General features: G+C 45.8%; 1 protein-coding gene across 7 annotated transcripts in view; it reads left to right on the top strand.

Annotated features, from left to right (window-relative positions):
• Positions 1-17,680, top strand: part of ABCC5 (ATP binding cassette subfamily C member 5) — a 73,523-nt gene that overhangs the window by 16,050 nt on the left and 39,793 nt on the right. For 5 of the 7 annotated variants that reach the window (XM_048865087.2, XM_048865092.2, XM_048865085.2 and 2 more), the window contains 2 exons: positions 16,418-16,578; positions 16,842-16,997. In XM_048865087.2, the coding sequence (XP_048721044.2) occupies positions 16,418-16,578; positions 16,842-16,997 (317 nt within the window). The remainder of the gene's footprint in view (positions 1-16,417; positions 16,579-16,841; positions 16,998-17,680) is intronic. The other 2 variants (XM_048865088.2, XM_048865094.2) reach the window with 1 other exon arrangement.

The raw sequence follows: 17,680 nt of genomic DNA, 5'->3' as shown, positions 1-17,680 counted from the left end.
GGGTGCCTCCAAGAGGCAATACTTCCCCTCTCGCAAGCACAGAGTCTGAGTGTGGCAAAAAGCCTTTTAATAACCGAGAGAAACAATGTGGCATTATGTTGGGGAAACGCCACCAACAGAATTCATAACACAACCCATGAGCAATCCCCCCCCCCACCCCCAGCAAATTGGGTCGTGTCCTTTCCCTTTGGTTCTTGAGTGCAGCAACCCGAAATCACCCAAAGTCCCATGACGCAAAAGTCTCTGTCCCTGGTCAGGGCAGCCCTAGGCTTCGAAAGTTTATCTGCAGAGCTTTACCTCCCAACCTGGGTGGAAGAGAAGTAAGGGGCACCTTACATGATCTGAATCTGACTGCCCCGCAGCTCCATAGGGCTCCGCTCCGCCAGCAAACTGCTCCATGTCCCACAAGCAGCTCCCGCCGTCCTATGAACTGCTCTGCCAGCCTGTCCACAAGACACTCCAGCCATCCCGCAAACTGCTACACAATATATCTTCAGGCTCCCCCACTACTTAACACAACGCTCAGTGATTTCAGCTCTTAGTCAGTTCAGCTCTTTGGTGAATTCAGCTTGTAGTAGGGGAGCCTCAGTGCTGGCACCATTAGCCCAAAGTGAGCTTAGCAGCCTGTAACTAGACTCCTAATGGAATCAAAATTAGCTCTGATAATCCACAGTGGAGAGAGGAGGAAGTGCAATTAGCATGTAAGGCCCTCACCAAGAGGCCCATACCACCAAGCATTAATACTTGTCCCCAGTCTGTCAATTCACAGTTTTGGAACCCATGACTCTTGCCTAGCGAGTGCTACTTAGTTGATGGTGAGTCCTTCCATCATAACAAAAGGCCAAGTACAGTTCCAAGCACAGTTCCCATAATCAGGGTAATAGCAATTTATTCTTCCTGCCCCAATAACAGAGACACTGGGATCCCACAACAGCCAAAGTGACCATTTGGGCAGCTATGGCCTCATTCTAGGCGGGGTGGGTGTGCCTATGCAAATGAGATCGGCCCCTGAAGTTCTTTTCCACAACTTGCCACACCTCACCACCAGATGACAGGGTGGAGCTCATCCTGACTTTGCTTACACTAACATAGAAGAAAAACTGCATACAAGGTACACAATCCCCAAAACCTGCCACCAGAAATCTTAGACGTCACATCCCATACTGTAATAATTAAATTTCTGGGTGTTGGAAATTAATGATTGCATTTTTTTCATTCTGCACTTGAATGGTTCCTTGCAGTCCCGGAATCTCCATTTTATCTAATCATGCAGTAGGATACTGGGGGATCTAAAGGTATGTCTACACTGCAGTTAAACACCCAAGGCTGGCCAATGTCAGCTGGCTCAGGCTGTGAGGCTGTAAAATTGCCGCATTGACCTTTTGGGCTTGGACTAGAGGGTCGCAGCTTCCCAGGGCTCGGGCTCCAGACTGAGCCCCAATATCTACACAGCAGTTTTACAGCCCAAGACCTCCAAGCCCCAGTCAGCTGACAGTAGTCAGCTGCAGGCGCTTAATTGCAGTGTATACATACCTTAAGAGCTTATCAGAGTGTTGTTAATTTTCGTCCATGAGTGGAAAAACACTCATTCTTAAAAACCCATCTTTGCTTCTGCCAGGCAATTAGCCTACACCTCATGTATTGGAGGAGAAATTCCACTTTTGTGCTGTTTCTGCTCTGCTAATGCTGTGAGTAAATTGCTGCAGTAGAGGGGTGCTTACTAGAACAAACATACACAGGGAATCCTGTCACTGACAGCGTGTGTATGGGGAGGAGAGAAAGTGGTTTCTGTGGTCAAGAGGAGGGAAATAAGATAATAATACCATCTTGAGAATTTTTATTCTTAAAGCTGTGAGCGTTCCTCTCCCCTCTGATAGAACTATCCCACCAGCCTCTGAGCCGACACAGTAACCTAGGAGGACCTACAGTGTGGATCTCTGAGGCACAGGCAAGTGGGGAATGAGCGCGAGATTATTCAGTTTCGATGTTTGTATTGGCTCAACAAAAACAAGCAACAGACTAAGACACAATCCCCCCCACCCCATTCTGGATGCACTCTTGTCCACTCACCTGCCATGTGATATATGGACACAACAGGCTTTGTACATTCTGTTGAGCCTGATTCGGGACAAGGACCTTACTGTCTTCTGATCAAACAGATTGTTGAGCCTACAACCCCTATTATCCAAATTATTATTAACCTCCTAAATCAGGCAACAGTTAGATTACTCCCAATCCCAAAGGATCAGCCACTTACCCCAGGTCAATGGATACTCTCCATCTTGTGCCAAAAACTGGCAGCCAGTTTCTCTAATAAACTAACATAAAGGTTTATTAGTTAAGAAAAGAAAATGAGTTAGTGAGAGGTTAAAGCAGGTAAAATACATTAACAGGTGAGTCCAAGGTTGTAAATCAAAAGTGATAGCAGAGATGTAGTGATCTGCTAGTTTTCCCTAAGAGTCTCAGAGTTACCCAAAATAACCCTTTGGAGATCTCTGTCTTGCATCTGGAATGTTCTCTGAAAGTGTCCAAACAGCTCAGAGAGACAAGATCATTCCCTGGATTCATTCGTACAGCTGTTTTCCCTGGAAAGCAATCTGGCAAGTGTTTTCATCACAGCATGGGCTTTTCCTTTGACTAAACGCATACTGGGTCTGTGGATTTTGCACTGTCAAACCCAATGACCCATGCTTTGAAGTTAGCATGCATTTATAATTACAAAGTTCCAATCTCATGTGATGAGCAATCCAATTACAGAGATGTACACAATGTGTTTAGTTACAAACAATCTTTCATTAGTTTTCATAAAGCTTACACATAGAGTAAATTTTTATCTTTACTCTAACATATACTTTTGATCTAGGTTTAATAAAGTATGGGATAGATGTAATGTGGTGATAAACAGATTATAGGCAAGTGAAGACAAGAACATTAACATTTCTTTGATATTCACATACAAGTGAATTGGCCTATGGATTTGATTTGAGCTGGCCTGTCGGTGTCACAAATAGGGCTGTCAGATTGGGTGGTGAAGCACTCCGTTTTGAAAATGCAGGTTGTTTTATGTACAAACTTAACTCTTCCTCTTTGCACATATGTATTTTTGCCACATTCTTTAGTTACACAATCACACACTACTACTCAAATACAATGCGTCATCCATTTTTTGCAACTTCAGCACTTACACAACCGCTAAGGTTTTTGCTGGTTTGCAGCTAAATATTCACAAACAACACAGCATTCCTGAGCTGCATCTCTCAAGTTTAGCAAAATATCTAATCTGTATGTCCAGCTTGACTCCGTGCATCTAAAGGAGTGGTTTTTTACCCACGAAAGCTTATGCCCAAATAAATCTGTTAGTCTTTAAGGTGCCACTGGACTCCTTGTTGTTTTTGTGGATACAGACTAACACGGCTACCCTCTGATACTATGTCCAGGTTGGTGACTTCCTTTTCTCCTGGAGGTTAATAACTTAGTCAAATCAAACCACTTTCCTACAGAATAGGCAGGACTACTGCTGCTCAGTGAGAGATGTTACCATACCAAATTGAAATGTTCAACCCACAGCGATTTTGACAATATGGGGGAGGGATAGGTCAGTGATTTGAGCATTGGCTTGCTAAACCCAGGGTTGTGAGTTCAATCCTTGAGGGGGCCATTTAGGGATCTGGGGCAAAAATTGGAGATTGGCCCTGCTTTAAGCAGGGGGTTGAACTAGATGACTTCCTGAGATCCCTTCCAGCCCTGCTATTTTATGATACAAAAGAGTTGCTAGCATTCTTGTATAACAGGATAAACTTTCTTACTCTGTGCCAAAGAATGGCTGAACTGATTTTGCTCAAACTTGCGAGGGTAGTGAATCTAGTCAGATACGCCATGAAATTTCAGCCTGGAAACTGAGCTGGCCTGTCAGTGTCACAAATAGGGCTGTCAGATTGCATGGTGAAGCACTCCATTAATGCAGGTTGTTCTATGTACAAACTTAACTTAATTCTTAACTCTTCTTCTTCTTGATGGAAAATGGGTTACAATGGAAACTGTTATGAAGTCTTAACTATAATTGCTGCTCTCGTACTATGATATGCCCAAGTGTTTAAGTTTAAATATTAAAACTTGATCCATGCAAATTGTTGGAGACCTAGAATGGAAATATAAATGTTTGGTTTCAGAGCTAAGATGTAGCTTCAAATGTTGTTTTGGGGGGTGGTTCCATAAAATATAATGCTTCCCACCAGTAATCTGTAATTGGGAATGGAGCTGGTCTACATCTTCCTCTCTTCCCCATCTATTTTTTTAAGACCTGGAATTTTAAAAATATATTCATCTGTGAGGCCTGTGTATTTTCTTTGTATCCGTGTTACATAAATTAGTGATATAGTGAATGTTATGGATAAGTCTGGTGTCAAAGTGTTTATTAAAAAAAATCGACTTGTCTCTGATTATGTATGTAGTGGCCAGGGCCTAGGTATGTATTTATACTTTTGGTTTAAAGACCCCGTAGAAAGCAGTTAATATTTAAAGGCCATTTCTAAACACACCCAACTCACAAAAAAACTGGTCAAACATATTACAGCTTTAACTTACTCCCTGATTCTTAGCTAGTATGATGTGAAAAATCATTTGTTTGTAGACTCCTGCAGTACCTATGTATAGAGTGGGTGTGTTAACCTAAACCTGCATTTACATGTCTGTAGTTTAACACCGGGTGTGTATGGTTTTGTAGTGTAAGCTTCCACTTAGCCAGGCTCAGAAAATGAGCAACCACATGTAGGAAGAGGCTTTGTGTAGTGATAGTGATCCCCAAATCGCATGTACTGGCAGTGTGTGGGATTATAGAGGGTGATTGGATTTTCAGTAGCTGTGTCTCGGGGGAGCTTCCAGGCAAATCAGAGTTAATCAGTTCTAAAGTTACTCGCTTGGGTAGAAAAGTCACATTTGTCTCTGAATTGAGATGGGTGGTGGAGCAGGGAGGAGCTGTTTTTCATGTCTTCTGCAATGGAGCAGCTCATACTAGGAGGGACCCTGAAATTTTCATGCATTCTTCCATTACATGTCACTGGCAAGGAAGTGAAGTGAAAACCTGTTTCAGAGTAGCAGCAGTGTTAGTCTGTATTCACAAAAAGAAAAGGAGTACTTGTGGCACCTTAGAGACTAACAGGTTTATTTGAGCATAAGCTTTCGTGAGCTACAGCTCACTTCATCGGATGCACATCACGAAAGCTTATGCTCAAATAAATTTGAAAACTTGTGTAACCAAAGCTGCATCTGTCAGAGGAATTGCAGGTTATGTGACTGCTATGATGCCTAGGACAAACCAAATCAAGGAATGAAAGTCTGTCTCCTCCCCTTTCATACATACCATTAGGTGAATGAGGTGTTCCTGTGAACTACCAAAAACATGCAAACATTAAACTCACACCCATTGTGTCGCAGCACCTTGCTGTGAATGTATTGTGGGTTGATGGGGAAGTATATGTGCTTGAGTGGCTAAATCGCATGGGGGAGGGAGGAAGAAGAGGGAGGAAACTGGAAACAAATTATTTTTAAAGTGCCTCCCCTTTTTCCCACTGAGGCACTTGGAAGTGGGCTATACAGCAGGTTGATCTTTTTACAAATATATAATTAAATACAAAGTATGCAATGAGCCTGTTGAAACCATCCTGTTCTTATAGCTACAGCATATATATACTCAAAGAAAATTGGCAGGGAGGTGAGGACAGACTGATGCAGATGTAAGCTTGCACAGTCTGGACAAAGAAGGAAATCCAGGCAGGGGAAAAAGTGCAGCATTAATCTTAGAAAAATTTAATTGAAACACTTCTCTGCCCTCAGGCAAAACAAACTAATGTTGGTTTTAAACCATAGCCAAGTAAGGCAGTGGGCAGTAGGAGCTTCTGTTAGTATCCTACACTTGAAGCACTGTTCGTCTCTGAGTTCTGCTAGTACACAGGGTACATTTAGAGTACAGTCAGGGCTTATGAGTCTGATGTCGTACGGGCAGATGAACCATCCCATTCTGTTCCTTGCAGTATATGCTGCTCTGCCTGTGCACTTAATCCTGAGCCATAGTCTTGCTGCTCTGTTAGTCCTTGTTTGACCCCTTTTACGTGGACTCCTGGTGCAAGAGTGAGCACACAGATGTCTCTCCTTTTGTGTGAGAACTGGTTCAGGGGAATGCTACTCATATCCATTCTCGTTTCTTGTTAAAAACGCTGCTTGATACACCCTTGGTTCTGAAAAAATAAGGGAATTGCATTCAGCAAAATATCTGCTTCTTCCTGTTACCCTGGAGCTGTCCTGGGGACAAATTAATTTAAGTAACTGACTATACCTGTAAACTATTCAGGTAAAAGCTCACACATTCCAATCTCTGAACTGCAGAAAAGATCCCAGAAGAATTCTGTACGCAGACTAGTTCTCCATTTTGGCCAGGAAACTCCCCCAACTTCTTTCTAACTTTTTGGGTCGCATGTATATTTGGGTTTTTATATACATTTAAGCACATCAAACTTTCTTTTCAAGCAATTTATATATCGGGGTTCTGAAACTTAGGTGACCCACCAACTAAATTTTCTTTTTTGGGTGACCCGCCACTACATCTATGCACTGTCCACCCTGGCACTGCAACCCCAATCCAAGACTGGTGTGCAGGGAAGGCCCAGGATGGGCAGGGGGAGAGGTTTTGGAGAGCAAGCCTTCCCTACACTCACTCTCCAGTGGTGGCTCATGTTCCAGCCCCTTCTGAGGGTTGTGACTTGGTGCCCGGCTGTCCCAAACCAGAGTGATACTGTGATTCCAAGCACCAGGTCAGGAATGGGGAGAAGATTCCTGGGCTGGGCTTCCCCAGCCCATAGGGGGAATGGGCCAATGGGGCTATCTTGGGGAACCACATGGGGCAGGAGCTCTCTCAAATCTAGAGGTGAAGAAGAGATCAGGCTGGGTTTCCCAAACCCACCACCTGGACCCAGTGGTTCATCCCGCTCTGAATCCCTCACCCCCTTTCTGGAAAAACAGCCTTCTCCTGCTGCCAACTTAATGTAATTAGTCCTGTAGTTCACGTGGTAGTAGTCTGTGCTGCAGTGTTGAAGGTTCAGGTTTCCAAACTTGGTGTTTAATTTTGAGGGGTGCTGTTTTATTACAGTTGCATGTAGTATAATTAAAAAACACAGCATCCCCCTTGCTGGGAAATTACATAAGTTATCTTAAATATATTTTTGGCTGCAGAGTCAAATACCTGAAAGTTGGGAAATGCTAGTAGAAAGGGTGTCTGTGCAATCTTAATTTGTCTCCCTTGTGCATATAGATTATGATACTTTCCTTAATTATTTGAGAACATATTATCACAGGTCCCACTTTACTCAAGTCACAGGATGGATGTGCAAAGGGCAACTATAAACCTGTCGTTTCCTAATCTTTGAGTGCTTGACTTTGCAATCTAGATGTGCTTTTATTGTATTTGTATTTTAATATTAAATAACCCCCAATGCTGCATTAGCAAGATAGTGAATTAGAAAAAGTGTGGTAGGAATTGCCCCATTTATTGGCATGCATGCGTGTAGAGAGTGTTTGTCGGGGCTTGTCCCTCTCCGGGGCAGCAGGGAACCACACCACCTCCCTTAGTCCCTGCACTGGCCCCTGGGGAATCAGTCATGCCACAGGAGTCCTGGCTCAAGCCAGCCGACAGGGGATGAGCAAACACAGGTAACAGCAGTTAACAGGCCCAGGCCCTAGGTCAGGGCAGTAAAGAGTCACAGCTCAGGCCCTTGGGCAGGGACTGAGAAAACACAGGTAGCAGTTAACAGGGCCAGGCTGTAATGAGCTCAGGCCCCCAGGCAGGGGCTGAGCAGCGCGCACGCACGCAATGAGTCTATGGGTTTGGCTACGCTTCCAGATGTAGAGCGCCAGGAGTTAAACCAGTCTTCGGAGACTGTAGCAGGGAAAACGCTGCTGTGTGTTTACACTGTCAGCTGCAAGTGCACTGACGTGGCCACATTAGCAGCTCTTGCAACACCACAAAGAGCAGTGCATTGTGGTAGCTATCCCAGTGTGCAAGTGGCTGCAGTGTGCTTTTCAAATGGGGGTGTGTGTGGAGTATGATGGAGAGTGTGTTGTGTGTATGTGCGGGGAGAGACTGTTTTGGGGGGCAGAGTGTGTGTCAGCATGCTGTCTTGTAAGTTTAGACATTAGCAGACCCGCCTCTCTCTCTCACACACTCACAAAAGCAGCATTTTCACACTAGTGGTTGCTTTGTCCCAGAGCAGATAAGCATGCCGGCTGTCAGAAATGGAGCTTTGAAAGGGAATATCCGCATGCCTGCAGCCAAGTTCAAAACAATGACAAGAATGGCCAGCTGACTTCAGGGGATTATGGGACGTTTCTAGAGGCCAATGACAGCGCAGTAATGCAACACGTTGTCCACACTGATACCCGGGTGTTTCAGCCAGGGTGCAGCAAGCTTTATGCTTCTCGTAGAGGAGGATTACCAGGAGCGCTCCAGGTGCAGAGTCCATGCGCTCTAGGTGCCTTGCCAATGTGGACACCTCAGGAGTTAGGGCACCCGGGCTGATTTAATGCACTCTAACTTACAAGTGTAGCTAAGCTCTAAGGCTCAGACCCTCAAGCAGGGGCTGAGCAAACACAGGTAAAGAGCACACCCAGGCTTCAGGCTCTAAGCCGCCTGGGAGAGGGGGAGACTGCCACCCAATGCGTGGGTGGCCGGGGGAGATTCAGGCCCTCCACTCCACTGCGTCCCTAGCAGCAGCTAAAGGCCCGCTGCTGCGACTGGGAATCCTAGCTGCAACACACTGACGTGGGTTCTGGCAGCGTTGCATCTAGACTCAGGTCGGCTGCCTCTGGGCTACTTCCCAACTTCCCATCTGGAGATATCTGGGTCAAGGTGGTGTCCTCAGGGAGGTCGATCACCAGTGGATCCTCGGGGTAACTGGAGAGGGGCAAGCTCAGCGACTCTTCTGGGTAGCTGGTGAGGGGTAGGCTTGGCAACTCTCCTGCACACTGGTCCGCGTCAAGGATCGGCTGGTCAGGCCAGTCTCCAGATCTGCCACTGGTTGCTGGAGTGTCCGCAGTGGGAGCTGGGCCAGAGATGTTTGTTCCTCTTGAGTGAGTGCTAGGGTTGGGCTCTTATACTTCCTATCTGGCATCTGACCCTCTTGGGGGTGAGCTTGGAGTGCTCTGGTTCCACCCACTCTGGTGTCCGGCGGAACTCGTCCCTCTCCGGGGCGTTGGGAACCACACTGCCTCACTACAATGCCTACAACTTGGATGTCATTGAATCCAGTAGATATGAGTTGAAGCCTGTTATTTTATGTATTTTCTGATGTACATGCTAGTTTACTTACCAAGTGAAATAAAAGAAACCTATGCAACAAGGCGAGATCCGCACACTGTCAGTGCTGGACAAATGATAATATAAACTGAGAGCTCAGAAGCCTTGGACATCTGAATTTGATATTAACTAAAAACACTGCTAAGTCTGTTGCTGTGCATTGATGATATAATCAATGTGTGTGTGTTGTAGAAGTCTCATTTCACTGTGGCCTTGTCTACACTGGCAGAGTGAAGCTGTTGTGTGTTCACACTGTCAGCTGCCTGCGCAATAGCATGTTCACACTTGTAGTGGCATTCAGAGTAGTGCACTCTGGGCAGTTATCCCACTGAGCATCTCTTCCTCTTCTGCCGCTAAGAGTTGTGGGAAGGTGGAGGGGGTTGCGGGGCATCCTGGGTCCTGCCCAGTGCCCAATGATGCATTGCTTCGCATCCCAGCAATCTCTGTGCTACCGTCTGCATTTGGCACCATCTTTCAACGTTTGTGTACTGCACGCTCTGCATCTTCGGTCTGCAGGAATGGATCCTGCACTGTTGACCAGTATGCTGCTCGCTCTGACTAACATGTTGTGAGTGGCAGTGGAGTTATTCCTTAAACTACAAAGGCAAGAGGTGTCCGACATTGATCTCACCACGCATAGTAGCAACAACATGAGATTGCTTGTGGCATTCACGGAGGTGCTGAGCCCAGTGGAATGCTGCTTTTGGGCTCAGGAAAGAAGCACTGGGTGGTGGGATCACATCGTCATGCACGTCTGGATTGATGAGCAGTGGCTGCAGAACTTTCAGATGAGGAAAACCACGTTCATGGGACTGTGAGCTTGCCCCAGCCCTTTGGCTCAAGGACACGAGAATCAGAGCTGCCTTGCCAATGGAGAAGTGTGTGGCAATTGTACTGTGGAAGCTGGCTACTCCGAACTACTACCAATCGGTCACTAACCAGTTCAGAGTGGGAAAGTCGACTGTTGCAGGGCCATTAATCGCATGCTGCTCCAAAAAATCATGACTCTGGGCAACGTGCATTACACTGTGGATGGCTTTGCACAAATGGGTTTCCCTATCTGCGGAGGAGTGATAGATGGCACGCATATTCCAATTCTGGCACCAGACCACCTAGCCACAGAGTACATTAATTGGAAGGGGTATTTCTCTATGGTTCTCCAGGCACTTGTGGATCACAGTGGGCATTTCACAGACATTAACACAGGCTGGTCCAGAAAGGTGCATGACTCTCACATCTTTCGGGACACTGGCCTGTCCAGGAAGCTGCAAGCAGGGACTTTCTTCCCAGACCAGAAGATCACCATAGGGGAAGTCGAAATGCCCATTGTGATTCTGGGAGACCCTGCCTACCTCTTAATGCCGTGGCTTATGAAACCATACATGGGGCACCTTGACAGCAGCAAGGAGCTGTTCAACAACAGACTGAGCAACTGCAGAACGACTGTTGAGGGTGCTTTGGCTGTTTAAAGGCCCGATGACGCTGCCTATATGGGAAGCTGGACCTGGCCGATGACAATATTCCTATGCTTATGTGTTGTACGCTCCATAATACTTCTGAAGGAAAGGGTGAAAGCTTCACTCAGGGCTGGACCGCTGAGGCTCAGCACCTGGAGGCTGAATTTGAACAGCCAGAGACCAGGGCTATTAGAGGGGCACAGTACAGGGCCATAAGGATCAGGGATGCCTTGAGGCAGCAATTTGAAGCTGAAATCCACTAATATTTGTTGCTGTGCTCAGAAGTGCAGTGCTTATAATGCTAGGAGGTGATTGTGATTGGTGCAGATAATGCATTAGGAAGGTTTAAGAAAATTGCCTTTTGCTTTGCAGGGCTCTGTTTGCTTTCAATTAATGGAATAAAGATTGCTTTCAAACCAAAAAAATGCTTTTATTAAAAAATAACAACCGGAGGAGAGAGACAAACAAAAAAACACATCAGCACTGTGGGGGATGGGGGAAGGGAGGAGTTGGAGTCCCGGGACGGTTAAAGATCTGTGTATGTCCAGGTATCCTATCCAGCCTTGTCCTTTGGAATACAGCGCAGCAGGTACTGTACTTCAGCAGGGCCAAACTGCAGAGGGATGGGTCTTGAGTGCAGTGGGTACTGGGAGTCTGCAGGGCTGGACTGTGATGGGGCAGGAGTAGAATGCATCAGGTACTGACCAGAGCAAGGTTATTAAGGGTGTGTTGGCTGTGTCTGGGGGGGGCGTATGGGAAAGAGTTTTGTGATAGCAGCTGCAGGGGAGGGAGTTTCTCGGTTTGTAGTGTTAGGAACGCCTGGAGCGTGTCTGCTTGGCGCTCCATAACTTTTAAGAGCCACTCTGTGGCTTCGTTTTGGCGCTGCGTTCTCGTTTTGGTCCCTCTTCTCACTGTCCCGCCACTCCTTTAATTCTTGTTTTTTGGCCACGCAGTGCATCATGACATCACGGAAAAAGTCCTCTTTAGTTCTTCGTGGCCGCTTTCTAATTCTGCTCAGCCGTTCAGCCGGCGATAACAAAGCAGGAGGCTGGGCTCCCAAGGTCATATCTGTGAAGCCAAAATGCAACATTTTACAGAAGCAGTATTTGCAACACACAGACCACTGATTCTATTCACATACCTGTCACTAATTGGCTGACTTCAGACAAGCACACACGGGCCACAAGACCCCCAAAATGCTGAGTAACTGCAGGGGCAGGGGAAATGAATGTTCCAGAACAGTACTGTACACTGGCACGTGGCTCCTCTGCCTCTGGGATGGTGTTGCCACCGAGTATTGCGTCCAACTCTTCGTAGAACTGGCAGCTTGTGGGCACAGCACCGGAGCGGCGGGTTGCCTCCTGCGTCTTGTGGTAGGCGTTCCGTAGCTCCTTCACTGTGACCCTGCACTGCATTGTGTCCCGATCATGGCCCCTTTGTCATGCATCGTTAAATCTGTCCGTAAGTATCATCATTTCTATGGCGGGAGTGCAGCTGAGACTGCACAGCCTCCTCTCCCCAAATGCTGATGAGGTCCAGCAGCTCAGCATTGCTCCAAGCGGGGGATCGCCTGGTGCGCGAAGCAGGCATGGCCACCTGGAAAGATACGCTGAAACCACTGCATGCATCACTGAGCAAACAGGAAGGGGACTTTCAAATTTCCAAAGGAATTTAAGGGGTGGGGCTGACGGTTGGTCACCTGAGGGCAGGGCAGTAGAGTTCAAACCGATGACCAGAGAGGTCACAGGCATTGTGGGACACCTCCCACAGGCCAGTCGCAGCGCTGTAATCGACCAGGGTGTCTACACTGGCACTGCGGCGCTGTACCCCAGCGGAGAAATCTCTACACCTCTCATCGGGCTGTTGGTTTCTTTGTTAGTTTTGTTTGTTTTAACAGTGCTGCAACTGGGCAGTTTCTGCGCACTAAGTGGCGTGGCAGTGTGTACATCTCGGGAGTCGCACCATAGAAAGCTGCTTTCCTGTGCAGAAACTTGCCTGTGTAGATAAGACCTAAGGCTTTATCTACACTTCACCTGCTATAGGGGCACAGCTGCAACACTGAAGCGCTTCAGTGTAGCCACTGAGTACAGTGACTGGAGGGGTTCTCCCGTTGCTGCAGTTAATCCGCTTCCCTGAGAGGTGGCGGCTAGGTCAGTGCAAGAAGTCTTCTGTCAACCTAGTGCGGTCTACACCAGGGACTAGGTCGGCTTAACTACATCGTCCTGTCCACACCCCCTGAGCAGTGTAGCTGGATCATCTTAACATTTTAGTGTGGGTTTGGCTTAAAACTGCATGCTTTTAATGGCTTTTTTTAATATGACACAGAGAGCTGCAGACCTCATTATTACACAGCAGTGTGGTGCACTGCTTTCTGGTGACTCAAATCTGGCATTTACAGCAACTCATCAAGCTTCTGTCTGCTGTGCCAACACCATGAGATGCATTCTCCTCTTGCTGCCCAGGGGTTTACACACACCTTTCCCCTTGTGTATTGAGAAGAATATAGACTCCTTTCAAAACCAGTTTCCTATTCATGTACCATTCAGTCACTTCCAGGCATGTGAGAGAAATTCTGTTGAGTGGCAGCTCAGGATAACCAAATTGTTTACATAGGGTGTGCTTTAAAAAGAAATCTTTGGATTGTCTAAAAGTTGAGAGACCGGGGTGGGTGGGGCGAGTTAATTTGGACCAATTTCTCTTGGTGAAAGAGACAAGCTATTCAGCTTACATAGGCTCTTCTTCAGGTCTGGGAAAGTGTCACAGCTAACTACAACGTGGACCAGAGTGTTAACTCCTTATGTTTAACACATGTTGCAAGAGGCCGTTGGAGGCAGTTACGACATGGGCAGCCACAGGACAAAGGAGGGTTAGTGAGTTAGATTGTTGTAATGGGCCATATATACAGTGTCTTTACTGAGTCCGTGATTTTTAGTGTCTAGCTAAGTTCTGAATTTAAGCTCCCAGACTCCTCTTTTGAAGGTGGTGTGGAGGTTTCCTTTGGTAGAAAAACTGAGAGATCAAATAGGCAGTGATTGTTTTGCGAAAAGTGTTTACCCATGATTGATATGGTGTGTTTCGTCATTTGTGATTTATCTGTGTGAGTTCATTCGGAAGCATGAGCTTTATCTGCCAAATACAGCTTCTTTGGTTTTATTTAGATTGTTGAATTTTAAGTGATTGGTTATTAATATTTGCTCGTTACAAGACTATCCAGCTTCCAGGTGTATATTGCAACTGTGGCCAGTACATTCTAAACTCTCCTCTCCTTGCCAGACCTGCTATTGGGGCAGTATACGGTGCATTCTCTGCAGCACTGGCTTTACCTTGGGGCTAGTCTACACTGGGAATGCTCCACCTCCACGAGAGGCATAGCTACCAGCCCGCTCCCAGCGCTGGTGCACTGTTTACACTGGCGCTTTACAGCGCTGAAACTTGCTGCGCTTGGGGGTGTTTTTTCACCACCTGAGCGAGAATGTTGCAGCGCTGTAAATTGCCAGTGTAGATAAGCCCTTGGAGACAGCAGCTAACTCTACAGTGAGAAGTGCTGGTCCCGAGAATTTGATCAGTGTTGAGGTGCTCGGACAGCTCTGTCTGTGTCTTGGCAAACAGAGGCAGCAGGGCATCATTGGCTAGGGATTGCACTGCTGGATCCAGTTGGGGAAACTGTGCCAAGATGGTTCCTATTGGGATCTAGGAGCTGCCAACTCAAGTCAAATCTTCTTCAGTGTTCCATGAGATGTTTGCTCCTGTAGAAAAGCTTCTGTGCCCAGTGCATTACACCGGCTAGGCTTGTGTCCTCTTCATGTCACGTGGGCCACAGAGAGGGGCCCAACTGTCAGGTCTGTGCTGATAAACTTGAGGAAAATAACTGGAGGATGCAGCGGTAAGGTGGGTCCAACAGACCTAGTTGCTTGGCTGTCACTCTTTAAGCGAATGGTAAATGTTGATTTGGGTAGGCTTAGTAGGAAGGCATTGCCCATAAGAAGTGAGTCAGTTACATTATATTAAATAAAATCTTAATTCAGTCTTCAGTTGGTACATATGCCTGAGTCAACACACATTTGTTTAGATTTAGATGGTAAGCTCTTTGGTGGTGGGACCGTGTATTTTTGGTTTTCTGCAGGGTGCCTGGCCTACTTTGGGGTGCTATTTAAATAAATGAAGGGTGAATTTATGCCCCTCTGAATTTGTCCTTGTCTCTTGTACACATTGGGGTATATGGAGGCCTAATAATACCATAATGCTTTGCATGTTAATGGACTGTGAGCCTGAATCCCAGACAAATATCAATACTTCTAACACAGTCATATAACCAGAGAGAATGGGAATCAAATACTTGGTATTGATGGCCTTTTAGGACCTTTAACCCAGAGGGCATCATGCTTCAGGAGACTACTAGCTAGCTACAGCTGATATTTTCAGAGAAGTAGAATAATCTCACCATTGATAGGGCAGTTAACGGGGAAATGTGCATGTTGTATCCGTGTGAAAAGTGGCAAAGATTTTAAAGTCAGGATGCTGTACAAAGCATACTGGTCTCTCTAAGACCTAGAATATTCAGTATCACTTTTTTCATGTAAACGGGCCTAATCCTGCTCCCATTTAAGTTATTGGGGTCAGTACTGAGCACTGGGCTTGTGTACACTTTGGTACTATGTCGCCTGGTACCCTTGCTATGTCTGGCCCCTCAATAAAGGGAGTTTCATGAGACTCTCTGACATGTTGTATGTCCAGAGTGCTACTTTCTCCTCCCTTCTTTGGAACTCAATTCCATCTTTTCAGACAGCTGTGAAAATATCTCTTGGCCAAGATGAGGGTAGCGTATTTGCTTCCTCGGGAGGTGCCATGAAGCAATGGGAAAGGGATTTTCTGCTCTCAGGAAGCTCCTCTATGAACAAGTGTAATTGCCTTTTATTGGATATCCCTGTTCTGTATTATGAGAAAGTAAATGGCAACGGTTGTGAATATCAAAGGAAATACTTTTTCACACAATGCATATTTAACTTGTTGAACTATTGTAGGGTATTTTTGAAGCTTAGAGCTTAATAGGATTCTGAAAATGATTATACCTTCGTATGGATACAGATATCTTGAATTACACTAAATAGGATACAGGTTAATAAGGTATGTTAGCTTTCATGTTTCAGAACATAAGCCAATAACCAACTGCCTAAACTTTGGAATAGTCCTCTCCATTGGGCATGGTGTTACCTAATTGTCCATCATGAGCATTCTACATCTTTCTCTGAGCATTTGGTACTGGGCCAGAGACCAGTCACAGGGCAGGATGGACCATTGTTCTGATCTAGTCTGGCAAGTCTATGTACTTAATCCTCTGTAACCCAAAACATATGGATACCATGCTACTATTTGAGCTCCACCATTCTAGAAATCCAGAGAGCTAAAGTGGATCTAGACTATATGGGACCCCCGCGTTGATTTGCTGCCCCCAAGCTATCAATTTGTCCCCAGAGATCTTTAGTTACAGTGATTGCTCTACATTATCACAGTGATCGACAGCAGTAACAGGTATGAAGTTGCTGGAGACAGAAATGATTGATTTTAAGACTATCGTGGGACTCTTGAATTTCTGACTCCATTGTCTTGTTTGTAAAAGCAGGTGGAATGTCAAGATGCCTTGGAAACAGCAGCACGGGCAGAAGGCCTTGCGCTGGACATCTCCGTGCATTCCCAGCTGAGAATGTTGGATGAGCAGCATCACAAGGGCAAATATCACCATGGCTTGAACTTGCTAAAACCCATACGGACTACTTCCAAGTAAGACTTTGTGCTAAAAAAGAACTGATCTGGCAACCTCAGCCTTCTTGAAAATAGACTGTCAGAATGTGATTGCAGCTCTTAAATTTGTTGGTTGATGCTGAAATGTCATCTTTGAAAATGTATTTAGCAAGTATTTATTTGTGTAGACCGTGCAGAATTCTCAGATGATGATTGTATTTGGAGGGGATTTTGTTTTTCTTAAAGGTTATTGCAATAGTTTCTCTTTTTCATTTCATTGTAATTTCTCCCTCGTCTTTTAGACACCAGCACCCAGTAGACAATGCTGGACTTTTCTCCTGCATGACCTTTTCATGGCTCACTCCTCTGGCCCGCACAGCGTACAAGAAAGGGGAGCTGTTCATGGACGATGTGTGGCCTTTGTCAAAGCATGAGTCTTCAGATGTTAACTGTAGAAGGTAGGAATATGCTGGTCCATATTATTTCCCTTGTACTCTAGCCCTTTGCAGCCTGGTATATACTGTAGTCTGGTATTTTTGAAGATATTTGCATGTGCTAATATTGAAAAAGCAGCTCTTAAATCCTTTCTATCAGAGGAGGGGATCTTAAACTTATTTATCCTGGGGCCAGTTCCTTCTGAGATACACTGGTGTCTCAACCTCACTGACTTCAGTGGGGTCGCACTGCTGTAACTGAGCAGGTTTTATCCCCATGGGTGTTTCATAACTGCTTTTCCGCTTTTGCTCCTTATCAGAACTATTTTTATGTTTTTAAACAAGTTCTGGGTCTCTCAGCCCAGATTCTGAACATGCAATGCTGAGTTAATGACCAGATAACAATGATAGTAACTGAATATGGTCTGATTACAGGCCAAATCCTGCAGTCAGGCTAAACTGTTGTGGTCAGTGAGATATTTGCTCAGGGCAAGAGCTATAAGATTTAGCCCCAGGGTTTTATTGCAGGATAGAACAGAAAAGGGGAGGAGGTGGTGAGATTCGTGTTCCTAATAGGACTCTGGATAAAGTAAAAAGCATTCTAACTTTTTCAGTTCTGCTCAGTGTAGAAGCCTCTTTGCACAGAAATTCAGGATAGAACTATTTCCCCTGGCTGTGTAGAAGATGCTATCCATGTTATGAAGCTT

The sequence above is a fragment of the Caretta caretta genome, chromosome 9 (genome assembly GCF_965140235.1).
Source record: "Caretta caretta isolate rCarCar2 chromosome 9, rCarCar1.hap1, whole genome shotgun sequence".
NCBI lineage: Eukaryota > Metazoa > Chordata > Testudines > Cheloniidae > Caretta > Caretta caretta.
Note: the sequence above shows the minus strand (reverse complement) of the source record. Positions and strands in the feature narration are given on the sequence as shown.